The sequence below is a fragment of the Cheilinus undulatus genome, linkage group 17, assembly GCF_018320785.1.
Source record: "Cheilinus undulatus linkage group 17, ASM1832078v1, whole genome shotgun sequence".
Lineage (NCBI taxonomy): Eukaryota > Metazoa > Chordata > Actinopteri > Labriformes > Labridae > Cheilinus > Cheilinus undulatus.
This window is the reverse complement of record NC_054881.1, coordinates 36,801,877-36,817,288: the sequence shown is the minus strand read 5'-3', so window position 1 is coordinate 36,817,288 and position 15,412 is coordinate 36,801,877. Positions and strand designations below refer to the sequence as shown.

The 15,412-nt window shown below is 38.8% G+C and overlaps 1 protein-coding gene across 2 annotated transcripts in view; it reads right to left on the bottom strand.

Annotated features, from left to right (window-relative positions):
* The window catches only part of fibcd1b (fibrinogen C domain containing 1b), a 242,341-nt gene that overhangs the window by 7,257 nt on the left and 219,672 nt on the right, over positions 1-15,412 (bottom strand). For both annotated transcript variants that reach the window (XM_041810307.1, XM_041810308.1), the window contains one exon: positions 4,369-4,548. In XM_041810307.1, coding sequence (XP_041666241.1) covers positions 4,369-4,548 — 180 coding nt within the window. The remainder of the gene's footprint in view (positions 1-4,368; positions 4,549-15,412) is intronic.

Here is a 15,412-nt window from a genome sequence, read left to right as displayed (position 1 = left end):
CTGAAAATATCTCCTCTCTGTATTTCCCACTGGTAATTTCTCTATGCGAAGGACTTCTTTGCAGCCCTGCTGCTGCTTAAAGAGGCTTACAAGAAAAATGAAAGCAATGTTCTCTCAGATACAGTGCTGGACCCTAAAGTCCTCAGCAAATGAATGCTCAAAAAGGCAATAATGTTCAATAAACGCCCTATACTTTCCTTCTTTCTAAAGCAGACACCACAATGGAGAGCCAAAATGGATGGAAGAAAGATTAAGCCATGAGCAGAATGAAAGAGTGCTTAGCAGCCATCAGGTGACAGCTAACAGCATGTTAGGGTATCAAACAGACCTTAATTGCCCAGGATGTGGCCACCCAACTCTTCACCCTCTCACTCTGTCCTACACTGCTTTTCATTTGGCATTGCCATGGCAACCATGCAGCAGGAACAAAGATAATGTGACAGGCATGTCTAATATTCCTGTCGTGTGTTGCTCAACATTGGGAGAGAAAAAGGGGGGAGAAAACAGCGAAGTGGCAACAATAGTGCGATGCCGAATGACTTTAAAAGGAGAAACACAAAATAGAGGCACTTAAGGGCTCATTTGCAAGACACTTGGTGTCACCTTGGTGGTCGGGGGCCGGCCGCCTCCCCCTGATGCCCATTAAGATCCAGCTGCTCCCAGAGCCAAATAACCACCTGTCAGCTGATCAGAGAGCAGCCACAACAGAGCAGAATACTACCACTGATAGTGATAACACAAAGGAGAAGAAGAAAAGGTGAGACTCCAAGCATCTCCAGGGGCTGGAGAGCTCTGAAAGTCTCTGAAACTATGTCAAAGCTGAGAGCTGTGTTGAGCCTCCACTAAAGTTTGAGTGAAATAAAAAAACACTAAAGAATTTAGGTAGACAACAGCTTATTTCCACAAATGTGGGGTTGCTAGATTGACATCTGCTTTTCTACGCCACAAAAAGAGCACAAATGAAAGCTGTCTCATTCAAAAGCCATTTCACTTGGCCAAAATATTACATAGAGGGTTTGCACTGACGCCATTTAAGCGCGTGACATGACTGCTCAGGTGGGTTGAGTGGCAAAATAGCTGTCTGATCAATAGGGAATGGATGAAGACGGGAGAGAAACAGACTCAAATCTGTGCCCAGTGGGGTCTGTTGTTATTTATGCTTAGCGGTGTGGCTGTTCTGAGCCCTGCACACAACAGCCACAGAGTCACATTAAAGGAGGAGCTGGGGTGGAGGAGGGTTTCAAGAGCAGCTCGCAGAGAGAGTGGCAGAGCATAGCCAAGCAAGAGCAGTTTAAATAAGGCAGGGTGAGAGCAATTAGCCTTAGCTTAGAGCAAATCAGCCGACTGTCAGCTGATGATGGCTTGGTTGAAATCAGCTGATCTCAATTATGGCAGTGCTCGACTCCGTGGCCTACCTGAACTAAAGCTAAATGCTTGATTTGTATCTCTGTATTTTAAAAAAAAAGTTTACTTCTTCTTACTTTATCTTATCTGTTGTAATTCTAAATCTGTTCACAAAAATTCATGGGACATTTCGAAATAGATCAACATTCCCCGGCTGTCTTTCTTTATCTAGTTCAATGTTTAACAATACTTAAACTGTATTTGAATGTTATCAACTCACACAGTAGAACTCTCAACTTTCATATTAATATTAAAAATTGATTTAGTATCGATAAACACTGATGGACTTGATAACTTTTTTGGTCTTTCCCTATTAAAACCAGCTGTGTTTATCGGACATCGGGCTATTTGTAGAGCTATAAAACATAATCTGTAGTCCTTATATTTCTCATCGCCTTAGATATTATTTTATTGTATAGTCAATAGAATTTGTGATCTTAATTTTCCTTGCAGGTGCAGGGGGGTTTGGATTACATTCATCTATAACTGAATGCCTGTAATACGTGAATAAAACACATGCTCATGAGTCATGAGCTAAGTTACCTTTGTAGATTATGTAGCTAGTGTAGCCTCATTAGCTTTAGAATTAGCTTCATTAGCTAAGTAGCTGTTTTATTGAATAAAATACAGACTCATGGGATTTGTGAAACTGTAAAAGTCTTCCCTTTGTAGCTCATGTGGCTAATATATCTGTAAGCTTAAACTTTAAGCTACCATAGCTACGTAGCAGTTTACATGAATGGAATACATGTACATGAGATTTATAAAAATGTAAAGATTTACAGTCTTCAGCTAAGTTACCTTTGTAGCTTATGTAGGTAATGTAGCTTTGTTAGCCTATATTTTAGCTACATTAGTGCGTAGCTGTTTTACATGAATAAAATACAGGTTCATGAGATTTGTAAAGCTCCAAAGGTATACAGTCTTCAGCTATGCACCTTTGTAGCCTACATAGCTAAAATAGCTTTGTAAGCTTTAATTTTAGCTACATTAGCTACGTAGCTGTTTTACATGAATAAAATACAGATTGTATGAAATCTGTAAAACTGTAAAAGGTATACAGTCTTCAGCTGTGCACCTTGGTAACTTATGTAGCTAAAATCGCTTTTTAAGCTTAAACTTAAGCTACATTAGCTACATAGCTGTTTAGCATGAATAAAATACATGTTCATGAGCTCTGTAAGCTAAGTTATCCTTGTAGCCTATATAGCTAATGCAGCTATGCAAGCTAAAACTTCAGCTACATTAGCTACATGGCTGCTTTACATGAATATAATACATATTCATGGGATTTGTAACCTTGTAAAGGTGTACAGTATACAGCTAAGTTACCTTTGCAGCTTTGTAAGTCTAAACTTTAGCTACATCAGCTATGTAGCTGTATGACATGAATAAAATAAAGATTCATGAGATCTGTCAAACTATAAAAGGTGTACAGTCTTCAGCTATCCCCCTTGTAGCTTTTGTAGCTAAATCGCTTTGTAAGCTTGAACTTTAGCTACATAGTTGTTCTACATGAATAAAATGCATGTTCACGAGATTTGTAAAACTGTAAAAGATGCACAGTCTTCAGCTAAGTTACTTTTGTAGCTTATGTAGCTAATGTAGCTACATCAGTTATAGCCTTAGCTATGTTAGCTGCATTGAAGTGTATGAGTAGAGGATAAGCTTTTGTCTGTAAGCAAACTATTCAGTCGGCTTTTTTAAACATTTTGAAGTTGGGTTTTGCAGGTCAGACTTTTGAGTTTTAACTTTTGTTATCCTAACCCTTAATTTAACTCTCACTCTTATCGGATTTTAAATCCAATTTTATTTTGAAAGTTCTAGCGTGTATTTCCGTCCTGGCAGAGTTGGTGTCTCACAGTGGTGGTCTGAGAGCTGCAGGCTGTCTCGGTGTACTCTGATGTGGGATTGATGGCTGCAGACAGCCACAATTCATAAAATCTACCTAGTGTCATCTACATCTCAGACAAAGAATTCCCTGTCCTCTGCCTTAGGACAGGGGAATTTACGTTCCATCTCCTTTAAAGTCCGTTCTCTTTCTTCTTTGCAAAATCAACTACTGCTTAGTATTTCAGCTACAACATGATACGCTCGGTTTCAGAGACAAGATTGGAAAATGGGGAAATAATAATCATAGAAATTGCACTGCTCATGTCACTGACATGGAGTGGGCTCATCACACAAGAATAAACTAGGCTTTAAAGCAACATCTAAAATTAGGCTTTTAGGTAGCTCTTGACCTTTTTTTAGAAATCAACTATTACTACTAAAGACCTTTAATTACACAGTTAAAAGGCTCATGTTAATCTGGGTTGCTGGATGCTTTTATTAGCTATAATTCAAATGTCTTGGAGGCTGATGGGGTTAAAGATAAGGCATGTTGAGGACAGACTGGGAGCGTAACACATGCAGCCTCGTCCTGTCCCTCTGGTTTCCTTTTTTGCTCCCTCCTCCGGTACCTCAGGTACCTCTACCCTCATTTTATTTACCTTTGGTTCCTCTTTTGCACCTGTCCCCTTCATGCCTCTATCCTACTTTCCACCAGCTCTTCCCCGCCTTCCCCTCTCTCTTTTCTGCGCCATATCTCATATCTGTCCCCATTCTCTCTGTGGTTTCACGGCAGCGCTTCCCCAAAGGTTTCTTTAAATTGCTTCTTCATTTCTACAGCAGGTTTTTGTTTACGCTGCAGGTCAAGCAGTGCAATTAATTGGCGGTAATTTAATCAGGGTGACAGGTAGCTGGCTGGGATCTGATGATTTCAGGAGCGGTGACACAGACACCAGCAGGCCCTTTCTGTGGACAAACTGCAGAAATTTTATGACGTACTATAATTTTTATAGAAAGTGCTGGGAGTTGGCTGGAACTTCCACCCACTACTGTGATGTCTGTGCACCAAATTAGGTTAAATAAAGTGTCTACTAAGCACAAGCAAAGTCTAACTAGATCACTAAGAAAACATACCTGCATTGCCAGAATAGTCTCCAACAGTTAAAGGATATCCATCATCGTCAGGGTCCACAGAAAACAGCCCCACTCCAAAGGTGCCGTACTGGGCGTATGCCGTGCTGTTTTCAAAGTCCTCCAGGTCGATACGCAGCTCGTAGTTGGCCTGGATTGACAGGGCATGGATCTGCTTCAGCCCTGCAAGACACAGGCCAAAACAATCCATTACAAAGTGCTCCCGCTGTTCTCAGCAAACACTTTAAAGCTATTTCTGCAGCCTCCCTGCATCATATATTCTCTGAAAATAAGATGTAACATGGTTTTGTCCCATTTAGATTCTCCGCACACTGCATGTGTGTGGTTTCTTTTCCAAAGCAAGATGAGGGCTCTTTTTATAAAAAGCATGAAGACTCAGAGAAGTGTTTGGAAGGAGGATGAAGATGTCTGCTGAGACCAATGACACAGTGATTTTAGGTGAAGTGATGACATAAACTTGTTCACACAGCCCTTAAGTTGCAGAAGATCTTGAATTTCAATCAAGTAAGCTTTAAAGTAAATACTTGCAAGAACATCTTTAATAACTCTGTCTCATTGTAAAACAATCAAACACTGATTCTCTATTGGAATCAAATTTTAACACATGGATTATCAATCACTGTTTCGATACTTTGACTCTTTTTAGCAGCATTGATTGAATCAGTCTCACTTATTATAGTCTTAAAAAGTTCTGTTTTAATAAACTGAAGGATAAGAGTGGAATAAAACCATCAAAAATTGCAGGAAACCTAAAATCCCCCAATTTTGGATGCATAGGTCAATGCGTGACAACCTTACCTTAAATATTAACTGTAAAAACCAAGAGGCCATTTTAGGGATGGTTACTTGTAATTTTGAAACTAAAGGCAATCTCATAATAGTCATGTTTGTTTGTCCCATGCCTAGGCGAGATGTAGCTACATTAGCTATGTAGCTATTTTACATGAATGAAATACAAATTCATGAAATTTGTAAAACTGTATAAGATGCACAGTGTTTAGCTTAGTGACCTTTGTAGCTTATGTTGCTAATGTAGCTTCATTAGTTCCAGCCTTAGCTACATTATCTGCATTGTTCCATGCCTGAGCACACTTGCATAAGTGCACAGTCTGATACAGTAGGTCAGGGGTCATCAACTACATTTGCCAAGTTTTTTACTTGATGGATGCTTTGGGGGCCAATTTTCAAACAAACTTAAAGGGGGGATATTATGCAAAAATCCCTTTTTCAGGCTTTTCTAACAAAAATATGTGTCCCTGGCCTGTCCACAATCTCCTCAAGTACCAGAAAAAAACATTCCCAAACCCCCTCTCTTTCTCCAGCTTTCAGAAAATGTGTGCTGAAACAAGCCATTCTCAGATTTTCCCCTCATGATGTCATGTGGGGAGTTAGCCCCGCCCCCAGGTTTGGTTAGTCCCTGCTTGGAAGAAAATTTCGCCCTCCTTTCCTGATCCTCGCTGATAGGAAGATCAGGAAAGCCACATCCATTAAGACACAACCATTTTATAAGAGGGGCGTGATCAGGGGCGGAGTCCGACAGCTCAGTAGAATTTAAAGCCACAGAAACAGAAACAGCTTGTTCTCAGCAGGGCTGAAACAGAGGGGTTGTTTTTCAGATATGCAAAAATCCAATTCTTCACAAGCATGCTTTGGGGACCTCTGAGACCAATATAAACTTGTCTTAAAGGGTTAAATATCTCCCCTCTAAAATAAGAGACATTTTTTGTCTAATTAACATGTTTTAAATATTTTATTCTATTTCAAATGTATGCCATTTTTAGCCTCCAAAAGTAAGATCAGTGTACCATAGCCAGCCACAAGGGGGCGATTGAGATATTTTAGTTGAATTCATCGGGGCTGTTAATGTTCTCTATTACTGAGTTTGATGCTAATATGGTGTGCCCTGATTAAAGAAAAACCTGTGCAAGAAAAAGGTTATTACTTTTGATTCTCATGCAGCAAAACGCTTGAGGTTTAACTCAAGACTGAATTCAAAATAAGAGTTGATCTAGTAATAAGTGACAGGTGGATTTTGATAAAATGGATAAAACATCTAACCAGTCTGAACAATTTTTACCTTAACTGGGTTTTTTAAAAATGCCTTATATGCATCAACGTATTTTTTTCCTCTGCATATTCTGAATTTAATAATGCTCTGGGGTCCTGATGTGGCCATCAGGCCTACAGTTGATGATCATTACAGTAGGTGGTAGTATGCAGGATGGTGGTTTAAAAATACAAGAAGAACAAGAGACAATTGTGGCAACCATTTGGGTCAACATTTGTTTATGCTCTGTGCAAATGGATTTCATGCTGCAAGCTACTATGGATGTTTTTATTGCTCTTCAGACGCTAACAACATCCTTCTCCCTACTTGAACAACTAATGTGCATCACTGACAGTGTTTTGGGCCCAAACCAGGGTTGGGCGGTATTCCTTCTTCAATTGTCATACCCTTCCTATATTGTACCAGGGTACAGGGTATTACAGCCAAGTGTTTCAAAACCACATTATACAAGTAGTTGTCCGTACGCACGTGCAAGCACAGCAAGCAGGATCTGGGAATATGAAGTAATGTTGCATGTTCTTTTACATAGACAAAGATAGGCCTTAAAATTAGACTATTAATTTTCGCATTGTGCAGCGAGTTCACGCACAGAAAGCTTATGAAAAATGACAGAACACTGTAACTGCATGTAGGGTTAATAATAAACTATTACTCTCATTAAATATGCTCATAACTTATGGAGATTTTTCTACAAATACTGGCAGTATAATAAATTCTAAAAACCTACAATCTGCATGGATATACAGTATGTAACTGTGCATGTGTCAGGTTTACATGATATACTACCTAAAGAAAAAGATTTGCCATACTGAGTGCTTTAGTTTCAATGTTTAAGGCCTTGGTTTGTGACTTCTCTCCATACATCTGCAGCTTCCTTTCATTTGAAAAGCCTTTCATTTCAAAAACTCTTCAACTGTGATACTGTTCATCTGTGACATTTCACTCCTGGGTATCAACTATGTTCTAAAGATGTATTTTTAGCTGCTTCCCACAGGAGTAACCTGATTCTTAAGAGTTCTCTCCCACACTAACATCTGCTTCATTTATTGACCCGCAGTCTTGCTTGCTTAGAGCTCCTCTGTTGCTCTACCTTGACCGTTAAAGATCGTGAATTTGTCTGTAATTGCTTTGAACTCTCCATGGCAAAGTGGAGCGTCCTGGATGAAGGAGACGCCATAAAATTGAATCCGACCATGTACTACACAAGCAGGGAGAGTAAGAAAATTCTAAAAACAGATATTCAAAGGCCGTCTTTGTGAAGGAAAAATGAACGACAGAAAAGAGAGAATAAAAGAAAGAAATGAGAACACAAATCGCTGATTTGTGAATTGTAGCACAGACTAGCAGGGTCTCAGAGTTCCCAGAAAAGTAATTGCATTTTTATGAACTGATTCTTATCCTTCAGGAAAAAGTCATTTATAGTCTTCATGTCCTGCAGCTGAACTGATTTCATTCACCAGCAGTCATTAAAAAACAAGTTGACATGTGGCAGGAGCAATCATTTCTATGATTCGCACTAAGGATGTAACAATAACTCACAGTACAGTTAAACACTGAACAATTATGAACATTACCTAGATTTTTAAACTAAGACAGTGCTAACTGTGTTTGACTTCTTATCCTAAAAATCAGTATCATGTATCACATTCCATCATATTTACTGGTACATTGTCTGATTATATTGCATCCTTTTGTATCATATCTTATCTTACAGGTATCGTGTTGTATCATATCATATCAGGGTTGACTGATGTTGTTTTCCACACATTTATTATGACAAATAAAATGTGCAAAAGTAAAGCTGCATGATCCAAAAAAATAAGGGCATAAATAAAAAATAAAGAAAAATAAAAATTGTAGCATCAGCTCTGTTGACAAGAGAAATAGCACAGATCTACACTGTAGTAGCGACAAAACATGAAATGATGCTAGCTGTGTCAGTGGAACCCAGATCTTTGTGCTGATTGGCTAGAAGTTCTGTGAAACCAGATAAGTAACATACTTTTAATTGATTAATTGTACTGTTATCAGTAAAATAAAATGCCAGCACAGATGATCAGCAAACACCTAAAAGTGGCCCCAGAAATTGGACTGGCCAATTATGAGTCAACTTCTGGTTTTGTATTGTACCGTATCATATCGTATTGTCTCAGCTTGTATATTATCATATTGCATCCCACTGTATCATATCATATTGTACTGTATCATACTGTATCATGTTATTTCGTCTGGTGTTGTACAGAATTGCATCCTTTCCTTATCCTTTCATATTGTATTGATTTTTTTTATTGGTGATAAAGTAAATGTACATACAAGGAACAGTAACAAGAAAACATGACAAAAACAAGCAGACAACTAAAAAGTCAAACAAACAAACAAATAAACAAAGAAATAAATACATAGAAACAAAAACAGACATTATTGTTATGACATTGGTGTTGGATTGTGGTAAGGTGTCCTGGCTTATACAGTACATATTATTCCAGTCTTGTAGGTAAAGGGGAAAGGGGATGCTATAAAGAAGGTATAGTTGTTCTAATAGAAACAAAGGAGGGTGGAGGGAAATAACGAATTAAATAATCATAATAATAATATTAATCATGTTTACATGTGTACACGTACACCTACATACATACACCTATATACCTGTAAATATGTATATACATACACACACATGCATACACATTTACACACCACTGCACACATGTATTGTATCACACAAAGTTTTTATGACTTTTATTAAGACTTTTAACATAATTTTGGTGCCCAGAACGGACCAAGAGTAGGTGATGTCTCCTAGGTGAGGCCGAGAGTGGCCTGCAGTGGCCCACAGACCCCCAGCCATGTGGCAGCAGCTACCATGCAGGGTGTGGCTGGCATATCAGTCCAACAAACTCACTCCCAGAGAGCCATATCATTTATTTTTATTTGATAGTATTCATCCCTTTTTTAAATTTGTTTTTATTTATTTATTTATTTTTAATCAGTAATTTCAAAATGGCTTGGCTGACCCCGACACTTTGTGTCATATCTAATCGTATCTTACTGTTTCATCCCGTCTCGGGATATTGTACTGCATTGTACCGTATGACATCATATCGTATCAAATTGCATTGCAACGCATTGTATCACATTTCATCCCACCCCTTATTATTGTATCATATCGTTTGGATCATCTCATCTTATCTGGTGTTGTATGGCATTGTATCTTATAGCATCGTTTCATATTGTGATATATTGTATACGTGACACACTGCATCGTATTGTCTAATCTTGTATGGTATTATCTCTTATCATACTGTATCATATTCTATTGTACCACATTGTATTTCATATTGTATGGTATTGTGTTATCCCAAATCATGTTGTATCCTATCACACCACATCATTTCACATTATTTTTATATAATATCGTATTGTATTGTCTTATCTCATAGGTTATTGTATCCTATCATACCTTATACTATCATATCATATCCAAATATATTGTATCATATCGGCCTGCCTGTTACTGCCCCCCAAAATTGGACCCACCAATAATCAATTGATGTCCAGTTTTGTAACGTATCTGATTCCATAAGAGATCGGACAATATGATACGATGTGATACAATACAGTGTGTGTTTATTGGCAGAGCTACCTACAGATTTAGAAGATGCTGGCAGGGAAGAAATAGCAACCAAGCTAAAGGCTGGGCATCTTGTCTTTAGAGTCCCACTTTAAAAGGGCCTGTTTTCCCTAGCGACTCTTTGTTTGACTTTCTGATGAAGATTTGATGCCAAAACATGTCAAAGTGTGATTTTAGAATCTACTTTGCCATGACAATAAAGGTATTTTGTCTAAATAAAGAGCTTTGGGGTTTATTTTCTATTTAATTCTTTGACTATATCAATCAGAGAACACCACACATACACTTCTTTGCGTCCATGATGCACTTCTTCCTTGTATGTATGGTGAGTTACTCATGAATGACAAGAAAGGTTAGTTTAAGACAGGTTGGCTTTAAAAACCTCCTTCAGTACCAAATAGCTGACATCATTCAGATTTAGTCCAGTTTGTTCTCCTGTCTAGGGTAAATCCCCGGTGTGTGTCGTCTAAGGTAAGCTGCACATCAGATTCTTGACGGCTGCTCTGTGCTTTCTTTTTTCTAAGAATAATTCCATAAACAAAAAAATACCAGAAACAGTTTAGATCCACCTGCTAATTCAGATCCCAGCCTGCCACTTTTCAGCAGATGCCCTGCACTGATCCTTTAATTGTTGCTCAATCCTTTCCAGAGAGTTTGTCAGACAGATGGAGCCAGGAGGAGAAAGGCTTTCCCATCCCTTCTTCCTTGCTCCCTCCTGTGTTTTGAGTGATAGTACTTCCCAGGGCAAGTTTCCCTCTCCTGGGCTGATCAAAGGTAGAAAAAGACGAAGAAGAGGGTGTCAGGTTGAGATGAGCAGGAGGAGGAAAAAGTTAACTGAGGTGCCTTGAACGCTGAAATCACGGCAGGAAGACAAACACATGCGAAGTCAGCCTCGAGACTCTGCTAACTGTCTTCCTGTGTGCTTACAAGTGCATTCTATACAGTGTTTATTTGTGAGATAGAGAATAAATATGTTTGAGGGAGTGCGCTGATGGAGAAGCTTCAAAGCCTTCATGGTTAGAATGAGGGTTGGATTTAGAGCACGTTGAGGAAGCTATAGACTCAAATCTCACCTGCCTCAAAGTTTGTTTCCCCTCTTCTCCTAAATAATACACATGTAACTAATTCAGCTCACACAAATACTAAAATACATCTCAAACTTAAAGGTATTCCAGTGGATTTTTTTTTAACAAAAATAGAGCAGGTATCAAATATATACTCACTAAATGTATTGACACTAAGGCCTGTCAAGTCAGCACTGAAGTCTTCTCCCTATTGGTTTGTTGTTATCAGCTCTGTGATCACACTAATAGAACCATGCTTTCGGCAGCTTGGTTAGGTTTCCTTCAGAGGCTCAAACATGGTTCATACAAGTTTTTCATGTTCACTGTGTAGCTGTTAGAGCTGCAACCAAACTGGAGAGAAGAGATGGCAGCCCCTACTCAGGGACCCTGTACATCTACAATAACAGGGTGTTGTCACAAGAGTGCAACTGCAGGAGATGTCCTATATCACTGAAAACACTTTATTTCTTTCTAGAATACTTAAAAGAAATAACAGCCTAATAAAGATTATGACTTTATTCTATCTTTTGAAAAAAATGCATACATAGATACACCTAAGTATGCTATCCCTGTGCAATAATACATGCATAAACACATCTTCATATGCAAAGTCTGTGCAATAGAGCCATGTGCAATTATACCAGCACATTAATTAAGTATAAAGACAGCTACACCTGGAAGGTTTAGTCCCTGCTTAGTCAGTTTTCCTGGCTACCATTACACCATTAAGACAAAAGAACACTCCAAGCCAGTCAGAGAAAAGATTATTAAAAAGTGTAAGTCATGGGATGGATACAAAAAAATTCCAAGACACTGAACATCAGTCCAGCAAAATCCATCATCAAGACATGGGAGGAATATGGCAGGTGTGTAAATCTGCCTATATCAGGCTGCCCTCGCAAACTGGGTAAACGTGCAAGAAGGAGAGAGGCCACCAAGACACCTATGACTACCTTCAGCAGCTGAGGTGGGAGAGACTCTGCAGACAACACCTGTTGCCCTTGTTTTTCACCAGGCAAAGCTTTATGGTAGAGTGAAGAGAAAAGAGAGTAAAGAGAAAGCCATTAGACAAGATGTCATGTTTGGCAGGCACCAAACACTAGGGCTGAGCAACTAATTGCAAATAAGTTGAATTCACAATATGGCCTGCTGCAGTCTTCAAATCACAAAAGGTGCACTATTTCTTTAACCTTAAATTTGTGTCAAAGTTGGATTCTAGTGTCATATTTTTAGAAGAGTGTAGGCAAAATTATATTTTCTCCATTTTTATGTTTTTCTTAAATGTAGGAATTACATAAAAAATATCCTTCCATTTAATAAAACTGTTCATACCAAATTTGCAAAATGAGTAAAAAATCATCACAGATATTTTAAAAAAATACTTTGCCCTAGTTCAACCTAATATTGTGTTGTTTATAGTATAAAATAAATCATTGCTTCTGTTGTTTCTGTTGGAAAACTCATGAGATGAGGAACTTAAGAAATAATTGCATATTAAATCACAATATTGGGTACAAAAAAATTGGAATTCGATTATTTTTCCAAATCGTTCAGCCCTACCAAACACTGCACATCACCACAGACATACCATCCCAAGGGTGAAGCACAGTGGTGGCAGCATCATGCTGTGGGGGTGTTTCTCAGCTGCCCAGCTATGGAAGGCTTGTAAAGGACAATCTTATTCAGTCTGCAAGAGAACTACGGCTTGGGAGAAAATTTATTTTCCAGCAAGACAATGACCTGAAGCATACAGCAAAAGCAACACAGAAATGGTTTAAAGATAACAAGGTGAATGTTCTGGAGTGGCCGGGTCAAAGCCCAGACCTCAATCCAATAGATAATTTGTGGCTGGACTTGAAAAGGGCTTTTCATGTCTGATGTCTGTGCAACCTGGCGGAGCTTGAGAAGTTTTGCAAAGAAGAATGGAGTAAAATTGCAGTGTCCAGATGTGCAAGCCTGATTGAGACCTATCCACAAAGACTCAGTGCTGATGGTTGCATCTACTGACTTGACTGAGGGTGAATAATTATGCATGAGCTGTGAGTAAACCGCTTGTAGTTGCATAAGCTGTTTGTGAAGTCTCTCTAGATCAGTGGTGTAGTATATTCTTCATTTATGCTCCACATTTTTTTAGCAACACAATCAGTAATGGATGTGTCGTCTAGGCTGCAGACTGCTCTTGCATACTAAATACTCCTAAAAATAGGCCTTTTGTGCTCGCACACTGACATTCAACTTTAACTTCTTGACTTCAAGCTGATAGAACATAGAGCCACCAGCTGTGTTCACGTCACTCGATATCCCAGAAAACTGCAAAGTATGACCTGACCTACTTTGCATCTAATTAGGTTACTCAATATTCTTACCCAACCAACTTATGAAGGCCATTTAGAGGTAGAGTAGGGTCATGCCTTCACCATCATAAAAAACCCCCCTGCATACTACTGAATGATGTGGATCCGATTGGATATGGAATTATATACAATCCATAGGAGAGTGTTTTAAGTATCGCAAAGATCAGAATTAAGATTATTTTGATTGATTTAGGATCACGATTATTAAAAAGTATTACTAGGTAAGTCTGTGGGAGAATTTCAAATGATTTAACCTCAGTAATTTGTTGTGTTGCATTGAGGCACCCACAGTTTTGGGATCCCACATCAGAGCTCTTTCTCTCAACACAGCAGTGTATCTAAATATGACAAACTTCTCACTTATCCCTGCCTGCATTAATACTGATGCACCATGCTGCTATTGCTGGCTTAACCTCCTCCTTTATAGCTTAAAGCTTGTTGCCCCCTCATATTCAGATTCATGCTACTATGGATTAATTTCTTTCTGAACAGATTTTATTGTATTCGATATGCATTGTCATAAATGTATCCATCCATATGGCGGTTTCTAGATATGCACTCCCTGCTACTTGACTAACCCAGGGAGCGTCTTTCAAGCAGAGCCCTCACCGCCATTTTTCAATAAAATGGTCAAATGCCTGACAAGTGTTCCTGTATGAAATCCTAACTACTGCACATCAATAAATATACAAATTACTCTTTAAGACATGTTATTGTCACTTTATAGACGTGGTTAAGCTACTGTAGCTACTGATCTCAGGAAAACAATCTTGTTTACATTTTAAAACAGGACCTTAAGAAACATGCAGATGTAAAAAAAAAAAAAAAAATTCATGCTTTGTAGAGTCAGAGAGGGAGATTTTAAATGAATTAATCTGGTCACAGTTGTTATGTAATTATTGACATTATATCTGGTGCTTTTGTGGAAAGCACCAAGAAGACACAGCACACATTTCTGCCCTCCCTGTGCCAACAAGGAAAGCCTGAGACATGGAGGGAAGCAGCCAAAAACCCAGAGTAGAACAGCCATCAATGACAACAGAGTGGCAATGATTAAGTCAGATGTAGCATAATGGAGGAGCTGGGGTGGAGGAGGGTTGCAAGAGCAGCTTGAGTGCATTTATCCAAAAGGACGCTTAGCGTGAATCAGCTGATGAGGGCTTGCATGAGATCAGCTGTTCTCAATGAAATGGCTGCACTTGACACTAACACTATATGCTCAGTTTGTTTTATAGTTACCGTGATTACAAATTCTCACAGCATCTCCAGACTTGCCTGGTGTGCCTTGCCACACCATTTGAGAACCACTGTGATAAAGGATTGAATGAAGCACTGTGCCCACGCTATGCTAGCTGTGCTTGCATGTGCACACCAAATAAGTGCTGGTGGTAACACTGTTTACCCTGGTAAAATTTAGGGAGGGTATGACAGTGTTAAAAAAATATATTACACTCAATCCTACTGCTTATTCCTTGTTGTTAGCTTCCTCCATGCTATGCAGAGGTCTACTGGAGAACTGAGTGCAGTGATGTAGCACATGCACGTTATAGCTGCAAACACAGCATAGCAAAGCACTGAGCTGCAAAGATCTGCCTCAAGGAAAGTCGATCCAGCTATTTAAGTCTGGATCAGACCAATATTTGATACCAGGACCGAATCAGTGCATCATCACTACACACTGCTAAACAAATCTAGGCCTTGCCTCTCCAACCTTGCTGAAGAGATGATCAGGTTAAAACAGTTCCTGAATTAACCCTTACCTTATTATCTATAAACAAGGGAAAGCAGCAAGACTTTTGACACGTGCTGCATATCTCACATTTTTGATAAATGCAATTAATTGTGATTAACTAATCACAAAGCCGGTCATTAATTCTGATCAGGTTTTTAACTGATCTACAGCTCTAATAAA